At 38.9% G+C, this 10,907-nt stretch overlaps 1 protein-coding gene across 1 annotated transcript; it reads left to right on the top strand.

Moving 5' to 3' along the window:
• Window positions 1-11: 11 nt before the first annotated feature.
• Window positions 12-965, top strand: LOC142446850 (olfactory receptor 51G2-like). The gene has a single exon (XM_075548585.1). It carries the CDS (start codon window positions 12-14, stop codon window positions 963-965), a length of 954 nt encoding a protein of 317 aa, XP_075404700.1.
• The last annotated feature ends 9,942 nt before the right edge of the window (window positions 966-10,907 follow it).

The following is a 10,907-nucleotide window of genomic DNA, read 5'->3' as shown; positions in this document are numbered from 1 at the left end:
GATGAAGGGCCATGAGACCTTTTAACATTTCTATGGAGTTTACACCTGCAACGTTCACTCTTGTTGGCATTCCAGGCCTGGAGGCAGAGCATATCTGGATCGCTGTCCCCTTCTGCCTAATGTACAGTATCATCTTCCTGGGAAATGGCATGATTCTTCACATCATCCGAACTGACTCTGCTTTGCACCAACCCATGTACTTCTTTCTTGCCATGCTGGCTTTTGTTGAGTTAGGTGTCTCCATCTCCACCTTGCCCACAGTGTTAGGCATCTTCCTTTTGGGCATTACTAAGGTTAGTTTTGATGGTTGTCTGCTCCAGATGTTTTCCATGCACTCGTTCACCCTCATGGAGTCAGGTGTGCTTCTGGCCATGTCTGTCGATCGCTTTGTGGCCATTTACAGCCCTCTACGCTACACAACCATCTTGACAATCCCCCGCATCATGGGAATGGGTGCCGCTATTGCCCTGAGAAGTGTGATGCTCATGCTCCCGCTGCCCATTCTCTTGAAGCGTCTGCCTTTCTGTGGCCACAACGTCCTCACGCACTCGTATTGCCTCCACTCAGATTTGATTAAATTGCCTTGTGGAGACACTCGCCTTAATAGCATCCTGGGTCTGTTTGTTATTACCTTCACCTCTGGGCCAGACTCACTACTCATTATGGTTTCATATGTGCTAATTCTTCACACAGTACTGAGAATAGCTTTTGGCACAGGGAGGTGGAGGGCACTCAGTACATGTGTGTCACACATTTGTGCGGTTCTAGTGTACTACGTGCCCCTGGTCAGCCTCTCCCTGCTACACCGCTTTGGACGACACTCACCCCCACTCCTGAAGACTGTTATGGCTAATGCCTATCTTTTTTTCCCACCTGTAATCAATCCCGTCGTCTATAGCATCAAAACCAAAGAAATCCGCAGTAGCATCGTTCGCGCACTATCCAGAAGGAGGAATAGGGTTTAGCTGAGACAGCTATCCTAAGAAACAGTAACTTGGATCAGACTGAATATCCGGATTTGCATTTCATGGAAAAGGTGTGTGTGTGGGGGGGGGGTGCGGGGGGGCAAGAGGTAACCTATACCACAATGCCATTTTTAGTAAGGAGTCTTGGTGGTGTACTGGCTGGGCATTGAGCTGCGGTCCAGGTGGTTGGCAGTTTGAAACTACCACCAGCGCTGCAGGAGGAAGACTGGGCTTGCTACAGCTAACAGTTACCTACTGTCAGAAACCACAGGGAGTCACTAAGAGTCAGCACTGGCTCCATGGAAGTGAGTTTGGAAAAGCTTCAGCAGATGGAAAAACAACAGAGCACCAGCTCCTCCTCCTCTCACCCATTAGAATGGAGCATGCCATTACTGTGAGGGGAATCCAGAAGAACATATGTCATTTGTCTCAAGTCTTTTAATATTTAGCTCTCACATTCCTTCCGTGAAATGCAAAACAATCTCTGGGGTGGTTTTTCCCCCAACAACATGTGATTTAGTAAGTGAAAAGACTCCAGACACAAATGAATAGATATCATATTGTTTCATTTATATGAAATTATAGAGTAAATATGAACTAATCTGAGATAGAAATAGTCAGAACAGTGGTTATTTTTCAGGATACAGAGGTAGGAGAATGGGAAGGAAAAGGAGCAAATTTATGGAAAGGTGAAAATGCTCTGTGTTATGTTAGGTGAATAAATTACATGATTATATTGATTTGTCGAGTTGGTTTATCTGTAATCTCTTCATCTCAATGTATGTGAATACTAGATAAGTGTTCTAAATGATAACAGCAATTCGTGGGATCGGGTTCTGTGTAAAACAATAGACTGTAGAAAACTGGCATGTCAATAGTTGTTGAAGCTAGACGGTGGACACAGGGACATTCATTACACTGCTCTGTCTGCTTTGTATATGTTAACCAGTATGTATAATAAAAATCAACAGAAAGTTCTAGAAATGGATTTGATGCCTGCCTTGGTAGAATATGTACCATGCATAGAATTTATATAATTTGGTCAGGAAAATGTTCTGACCTTGACAAGAAACCAAGGAGCCCTTATGCAGTTGGCTGAACCACAAAGATGGCGGCTCAGACTCACCAGCCACTCCATGAGAAGCTGAAGCGATCTGCTCCCTTAGAGATTTAGTCAGAACCAACTTGATTAAAATGAATTTGGATTTGGGGGTGTTAGGAAATGTAATAACTCAATGATAAGAAAAAAGTTGGTCTGAGCACCCACTGAAGGGTGCAGAACTAAAGTCTTGGAAAGAATTTGGAACTCTCCCCTCTCCTCCGTAAAATAAACAGCTCCCTGACCAAAAAAAAAAAAAAGATCGTTGTGTGTCATCAAGTGAATTCTCACGCACACTGACCCTAAGTGATCTGAAAAACACCAGTGTCCTAATCGGATCATGAGGTTGATTCAAGACTAGACATGTGCTTTTAATGTGCAATCATTCTCTAACTACTAATAATGTTTAGTCTTTCACCCTGTGCTACATCTCACTGTGTGTCCTTTTTTATTTAAGTGAAATAACTCTTCAAACCCTTGGCATACTTTCACAAAATATTGTATTTTATCCAGAGTTGCTAATATATTTGTACTAGGAGGCTTTTAAAAGTTTATGGAAAAATGAAATTAAGCAGTAATGACATTTTTCTAAAAGAATTTTGAGTTTTATATATCTGGATATAAGCAATTTACATATTAATTGCACACACATTTTCTCCAAGCCTATGACTTTAATTATATTTCTTGAATAAAATACTGGGATGTATAGATGTGTTTAATTTTGATGAGATTCAATTTATGTATTTTGTATATTTCTAAGAAATCTTCACATAATGAAAGGTCATAATAGTTCTAACATTTAACAATTAAAAGCATGAGTTATCATAATAATGTTTTAATCCATTTAAAATTAATTTTGGGGTATGATTCCAAGAAATAATATTTTTAAAATATGAATACTAGCCACTCTTCCAACTTATAAAAATCGCTCTTCTTTTTCAATTAAATTGCCTTGAAAATTTTTTAGAATAATTTTTATGTTGTATGTGGCCATTTATTTCTTGGCTATTTAGTTATATGTAATTTGTAATGATTATAAGAATATTAGTTTCTTCATAATTGTAACTTAAAATAGTCTTAGAACAAAATAATATAAGGTATCCTATTTTTTCTTAGTTTCAAAATTGTGTTGGTTTTCTATGAAATTTTGTATTTTCTTTTTTTAATTTTAATCATTTTATTAGGGGCTCATACAACACTTATCACAATCCATACATCAATTGTGTAAAGCACATTTGCAATTCATTGCCCTCATAATTCTCAAAACATTTGCTCTCCACTTAAGCACCTAGCATCAGGTCCTCCTTTTTTCCCCTCCCTCCCCACTCCTCCCTTCCTCATAATTTATAAATTATTATTTTGTTATATCTTGCCCTGTACAACGTCTCCCTTCACCCAATTTTCTGTTGTCCGTTCCCCAGGGAGGAGGTCACATGTAGATCCTTGTAATCACTTCTCTCTTTCCAATCCACACTCGCTCTTCCCTCCCAGTGTCACCATTCACACCCTTGGCCCTGGAGGGTTCATCCGTCCTGGATTCCCTGTGTTTCTGGTTCCTATCTGTACCAGTGTACATCTTCTGGTCTAGTCAGAATTTCAAGGTAGAATTCGGATCATGATAGTGGGGCTGGGTGCGGAGGAAGAATTAGGAACTTGAGGAAAGTTGTATTTTTCATCATTGCACTTTGTCTGGCTCATCTCATCCCCTAGACCCATCTGCAAGGGGATCGCCAGTGGCTGCCAAATGGGCTTGCGTCTCCACTAGGCTCTCCCCACCTCATTCACTATGGTAAGATTTTTTTTTTCTGATGATGCCTTATACGTGATCCCTTCGACACCTCGTGATCACACAGGCTGGTGTGCTTTTTCCATGTGGACTTAGCTGCTTCTGAGCTAACTGTCCACTTGTTTACCCTGAAGCTTTTATGACCCCAGACACTATATCTTTTGATAGCCTGGAACCATCAGCTTTCTTCACCACATTTGCTTATTCACCCACTTTGTCTTCAGAGGTTGTTTCGGGAAGGTGAGCATCATAGAATGCCAATTTAATAAAAGAAAATAGTCTTGCATTGAGGGAGTACTTGAGTGAAGGCCAAATGTTCTTCCGCTACCTTAATACTAAACCTATAAATATAGACAGACATATAGATCTATTTCCCCATCCTCATATATAAATATATTTGCTTATGTACATGTCTTTATCTAGACTTATATAAATGCCTCCCAGCTCTTTCCTCGATTTCCCTTGACTTTCCTCCTGTCCCACTATCATGCTCAGTCCCCACCAAGGTTTTAGCAATTCCTCTTGGTTACATTACCCTTGATCATGCCTTAGCAGGCCTCCCACACCCATCTCACCACCAATTTAGATCACTTGTTGTTCCCTTGTTCCTACGTTTGGTAACACCACTTCCTTTCCCCTTACCTCCCCTATTCCATGTCCCACTTGAACTGTTGGTCCTGTTGTTTTCTCATACAGATTGTCCATCCAGCCTATCTTATTTAGACATACCTGTGGAGATAATAACATGCACACAAAAAAGACAGAGCAAAACCAAGCAACAATATACAACAAAACAATAACAAACCACTGACAAAAAAACAAACAAAAACATTACAAAACACAAGAAAGAAGCACTTGTAGTTAGTTCAAGGATTGTTTGTTGGCCTTTAGGAGGGTTTTCCAGTCCAGTCTGTTGGGGAACCATGCCCTGGCCCCAAAGTCCACCTTCAGCATTCCCTGGGGACCTTGCCGCTCCATTCCCTTGCTTTTCCACTGCACTTCCCCAGTGCATTGCCCTGGTGTGGCGGGTTCAGATTGGGCGCAATTCCCACACAGTGTCTTCGATGCTGTCCCCCGCAGCGCCATGGGTCAGTGAGGGGGCGTCATGTCTCCTAGTAGGGCTGGCCATATGGTACTCTCTTTGGACAGGCCGCTCTAATTGAGGTCATCGTTGTCAAGGCCTGGTGGGCCAGGATGTGCGCCACTGTCTCCTTCTCCCACTTCATCTGCTCCCATATGCTCTGATCAGATATGTCACTCTCCCGGAGCTGCAGATACAATACAGTTCTTTGAAATAAATTCTTCTGTGGGGAGGGGCAGGCATCTACTTAGTATTTGAGACTGGGGCTAGCCCCCAGACCTCTCCACTGGTTCCCTACTCCATGCCAGAATGTTGCATTCATACCTTGGAGCGCTGGGTTGTAGTCTGGTCCCTCTTTCCATGTGGAGATATAAACAATACCCTCCCCGGGGTGGGTTAACGCCCCCTGTGACCCCGCTACTCATTTCTTCCTTATTTTCATCATTTTGTATTTTCATATACATTTTATAGGCATATGTGACACTTATAAAAAATTTAATTTTATCTTGATTTTGTTGAATATATAACTAATTTAAAGAGAATAGTGTGCCATGAAATATTTAAAATTTCAAAATGTAATCTAAAATTTTTCTCAATTTATTATGGCATTATTCTATGAAATCTTTATACTGTTCTATATAGGTTTTAGTATACTTCTCCTGTCTATATTATCTTATAGTTATTAAAGAAAATTTAGTAATGAACATCTTATTTTGAATTTTTTATTAGATAATTTTATTGTGGACTCATACAACTTTTGTCACAATCCACACATACATCCATTGTGTCAAGTACTCCTGTACATTTGTTTCCTTTGTCATTCTCAAGGCCCTGGTATCCATTCCTCTTTTTCCCTTCCTCCCCACTATCCTCCCCCCACACCCATGACCCCTTGATAATTATAAATTATTATTATTTTGTCATATTTTACGTCATCCAATGTCCCCCTACACCCACTTCTCCACTGTCCATCCTCCAGGGAGGAGATTATATGTAGATCCTTGTAATCAGTTCACCCCTTCTCCCCGACCTTCTCTCCTCCCTTCTGGCATCGTCATTTTCACCACTGATCCTGAGGGGTTCATCTCTCCTGGATTCCCTGTGTTTTCAGTTCCTATCTGTCCCAATGTACATCCTCTGGTTTAGCTGGGTTTTTGTCTTGTTTTCTTTTAAAAAAAATAATTTTATTGGGGGCTCATACAACTCATCACAATCCATCCATCCATCCATTGTGTCAAGCACATTTGCACATATGTTGCAATAATCATTCTCAAAACATTTGCTTTCTACTTGAGCCCTTGGTATCAACTCCTCATTTTCACCCAACTCTCCCATCCCCCATGAACCCTTGATAATTTATAAATTATTGTAAGGTAGAATTGGTATCATGATAGTGGTGGGATAGGGACAGCGAAGAGGGTGTAGGAGGTCTGGCAGGGCTGGATCAAGGACAATGTAGCCAAGAGGAATTCCTGGAACTCAAATGAAAGCTGAACATGATAGTGGGACAAGAAAAAGTAAAAAGAAACAGAGGAAATAACTAGGAGGCAAAGGGCATATACAGAGATCTAAATACAAGCATATACGTATATAAACATATTTATATATGACAAGGGGGAATAGACCTATGTACATATATTTATAGGTTTATTATTGAGAAACAGATGGACAGTGGGCCCCTACAAGTACTCCCTCAATGCAAGCACACTGTGTTCTAATAATTCAGCAGTCTGAGATGCTCAGTTTCCCAACATGATTGCTTTACAACAAAGCAAACGTGGTGAAGAAAGTTGTTGGTGCCCGGCTATCAAAAGTTATAGAAATCCTAAAGGTTTGAAGATGAACAGGTGGTCATCTAGCTGAGAAACAATAAAGCCACCATGGAAGAATCACACCAGCTGTTGTGATAACAGGGTGTTGAAACATACAACTTTCCTATAGTTCTTACTTTGATTTTAAGTTGTTTTCTTACCCATGAAATGAAACCTTCCTAATGAGTTTTTGAGAGATTGAGGAAATCCTGACATATCCTCTGAAAGCACTGCTATTCCAGCTGATCCTGACAGAAGCTGGTATGCAACATTGTAAATTTGTCTTTTCCAGTTAGAAAAGACTACTGTATCAAATAATCATCATGTAATAGCTTAATCTTTCATTAAATGTTGACAGTTCTCATGGTATCTTTGGTGGAAGGAGATATTCTCAGGATCTTTCTATCTCGGTAACGATTAAATTTTAGGTCACCAAGAATATCTTTTTGATTCACACTCAGTAGCCATTGGTTAGGCTAAAATTCTAGAATAATATTTTAAAATTTTGGTGACGTCTCCAATCCACTGAGATGCTCCCTTTTTTTATTCACACATAAGCATTTTCATATTGTTTATTGGATTCAGAAATAATAGTCTTTAGTAATAGTACTAGACAAAGTAATACAATTATTAATTTGAGTTAATAAAAATTTTATTTATAACAATTGTAAGTCGACTTTGAGCCACTTGTTTCTAGAAATAAAGGCTCCCTCTGCATATGGTGTTTATAGAATGACTGCTAGTGATACACCATTATTATTTTCCTTTCTTAACTTTCAGTTTAATTTGGTTCTGATATTTTTGACAATACACAATTATTTTCTGTGTTTTAATTTTGAAAATATTATTGCTTGGAGGTTTTTAACTTGAATGTCTTGTTGTTAATGACTAGTATATTGAAACACAAGTTACTTTTTGCATATTGAGCTTGATTTAATATATTTTATATGCGACTTTCTGTATTTTCTTGTATTCTTTAGGATGTTCTATGTTGATGATCACATAATATTTTAATAAAAACAGTATACCTATTAGTTTCCAATGTGATCACTATTTTATTGCTTTGTGGAATTTAACGGGACCTCCAATATAATGTTGAATAATATAACAGAAGACACTCTTCACTTGTTCTTCAATTGGCAAAAGCCTTCCCCCACAGCATCCTACATCTCTACAGGATTTGATATGCCAGTGGTTACTGACCAAAGACACACGATGAACTTTGAACTAAAGCTATTTTTTTCTAGTCATCTTCCAGCCAAATAGTACACTAATTTATAAATGAATCAATATTATTAAAGACTGGAGTAGCTCTTTGAACACTTAAATACATGGGGAACATTTCCCCAAATCAAGTATAAGAAGTCAAGGAAGAGAACAGAACTAGAGTAGTGGAAACAGAAACAAATAGGATGGAAATAATCAGATTTTTATTTGTAGATTATACTTAGTTTTATTGTTGTTATTAGGTGATGTTGACTCAGCTACGCCTCATTGTAATTCCATGTACAACAGAAGAAACACCACCTGTTCCTGTAACCTCATCACAATTGCTGTTTGCTGTGAGATCTTGGTTGCAGCACTACGTCAATCATCTCATGATGGGTCTTCCTCTTTCACTGACCTTCAACTTTACCAAGCATGGTGTCTTTTTCCTGGGACTAGTACTTTCTTATGTACAAAGATAAAGTCTCACCATACTTGCTTCCTAGTAACATTCTAGCTGCACTTCTTTCAAAACAGATTTGTTTGTTCTCCTGGAAGACCCTGGTACTTGCAAAATTCTTCACTAACGTCTTCAATCAAATATATCAATTCTTCTTTGGTCGTCATATTCACTGTTTGATTTTCACATGCATATGAGATTGGAAATACTATGTATGACCTGGGGCAGGCATACCTTATTCCTTAAAGTGACATCTTTGTTCTTCAGTGCTTGACAGAGGTCTTTGGTAACACATTTGTCCAATGCAATACGTCATTTAATTTCTGGTCAGCTTTAATGAATACTGACTAAAGAATTAAATAAAATTCTGAAAACTTTGGTCTTTTCTCAGTTCATCATGGTGTCTACTGATGCAGTCTGTAAAAATTGTATGAAATGGCACCAACCAATTTACATAGAATAGTTGAAATCAAATCTGCTGTGCGGTATGAGCTTCATGTAAAACACAATAAAATGAAGAATATTATTGTTTAAAGTATTGGGCATGATTTCATCACATTCAAAATATATATCACAGGTACATTTTGAAAGGAAAGGAGAAGTCTGAATAGAAGGTAGGGAGACAGTGAACAGTAAGTTGGAGGGAAGCATTTTAAGAGATGCAGCAATTTACCCATAGCTCAGTGTGCTAGAGACTTTGAAATATTCATTGTACTGATCCACCCCAATAACATTGTTAACTTTATAAAAATAATCAAAAGAAAATTAAAATGGGAAGAGTGATGCTGGAGGAAACTCAAATATCAATTGTAGTAATAAGAAACTAATTAAGTTATATAAACATATTTAAGTAGACCTGAAGTTATACAGGGACACTTGATTTAAATGGGCTTTACATGTTTTCAAACGTGGTCACAAGAAATACCTTGGCTTATGCAATAAAACTTGGGTGTAAGATGTAATTTTCAGTAGAAAAGAAATGGAGAAGAAAAAGTGGACAAGGCGTGGATATTTCTAGAAGTGTAGCAATTATTCAGGGCATTCAGTTGTGTGGATAAACCCATGAGGGCTGCCATTAAACCTTATGAGTCTCTCAGGGTTTAGTCCAGTGGATGGGAACATCAATCCATGTCCTTAACCCCTCCTCCTTTCCACACCCCCATTAGGAAACATTAAAACAGGGCTGGCAGTTTGCTTCTCCTATTTGAGCTCAGGAAATGAAACCTGGGTCCCTGAATGCCAGAAACCTTGCTGTAAGTGTACTGGATGATGACTACACTGCCGTGTGCTCTGTTAGACATCTGTAAAGAGGGCAGTGTCCGGATTGTAGAGATAGAAAGCAGTGTGACAAACTATAGGCAAATACGTCACACTGTGATATTGACAAAGGATCCTAAGAGCTGCCAAATCTCTTCCATTCCATGGCTTTACCAGTGTGCTGTTACAGAATTCACAAGTAGGAGGAAGAAAGACAGAACAAAACATGAGGAACTGAGACTGGACTTTCAGGAGGAAAATAATTTGATGACTGGAAAGCATATGAAGATCTGCAAATATAGCTCAGGCATCTGGTGAGAACAAAGGGAGCTCGTGACCACCATTGTGGACTTAATTTTACAATTAACAAGTGCACTCCCAGGATGTGGGGTCACTAGCTTCTGTAACAACACTCTCTCTATGCCTCTTACCTGGCACTCAGGTAGATATTACATTCCACATGCCACCCCACCATGACGGTAAGTCTCACATTTCAGTGCTCATCTCTAAGGTTATATATGCTACTTATGACTTATTTACAGCAAGAAAAAAGTTTACCCCATTAGAGTCAGTTTTCTGTAATTGAGAGTAAATGAGAATAAGAGTGCACGATTGATGCCTACTGGTTTGGTTGGGTTGTCGGTAAGCATTGGGAAGTTTCAGCAAAGTTTTGGAATTGATATTCCATGGGAGAAAGCTGGGACTGTCTATTTCCATATGATTAACACTCTTGGAAGCGGTATGGAACACTTCTCTGTCTGAATCAGAGCTGCTATGAGTCAAAATCACTTCCACGGCAGTGGATGGTTCGTGGACTGACTGTCCTAAATGTATGTCACCACATTTAGTGTAATCTTCCTCAGTTAATACATTCCTTTCTCACTTCATTTCCCCCTTGAAATTTATCAACATTTAGCAGATTTTTTTTGTATTGTGAACATGCCTGATCACGTTCAATGAGTAATAAGTTGACTGATCACTTGCATGTATTGAAAACAATTTTATTAAAAAGTCTAGAGAAGGACGCTTGTTCACCTTCAAACCTTTAATACCCCAGACACTATCTAGCTCAGAAGCAAAAAAGCCCACATGGAAGAAGCACACCAGCTAGTGTGATCACGAGGTGCCAAAGAGACCAGGTATAAGGCATCATGCAAAAAAAAAAGATTTATATATATGTATATGTATATGTGTGTGTGTATATATGTGGATATATATGTGTATGTATGTGTGTGTGTGTGT

This window comes from Tenrec ecaudatus, chromosome 4, assembly GCF_050624435.1.
Source record: "Tenrec ecaudatus isolate mTenEca1 chromosome 4, mTenEca1.hap1, whole genome shotgun sequence".
Taxonomy (NCBI): domain Eukaryota; kingdom Metazoa; phylum Chordata; class Mammalia; order Afrosoricida; family Tenrecidae; genus Tenrec; species Tenrec ecaudatus.
The sequence above is the reverse complement of the archived record's forward strand: the minus strand, read 5'-3'. Positions and strand labels throughout refer to the sequence as shown.

What these genes read in the sequence shown, in the direction of transcription:
- LOC142446850 (XM_075548585.1), top strand. Translation starts at nt 12, where the DNA reads ATGAGACCTTTTAACATTTCTATGGAGTTTACACCTGCAACGTTCACT.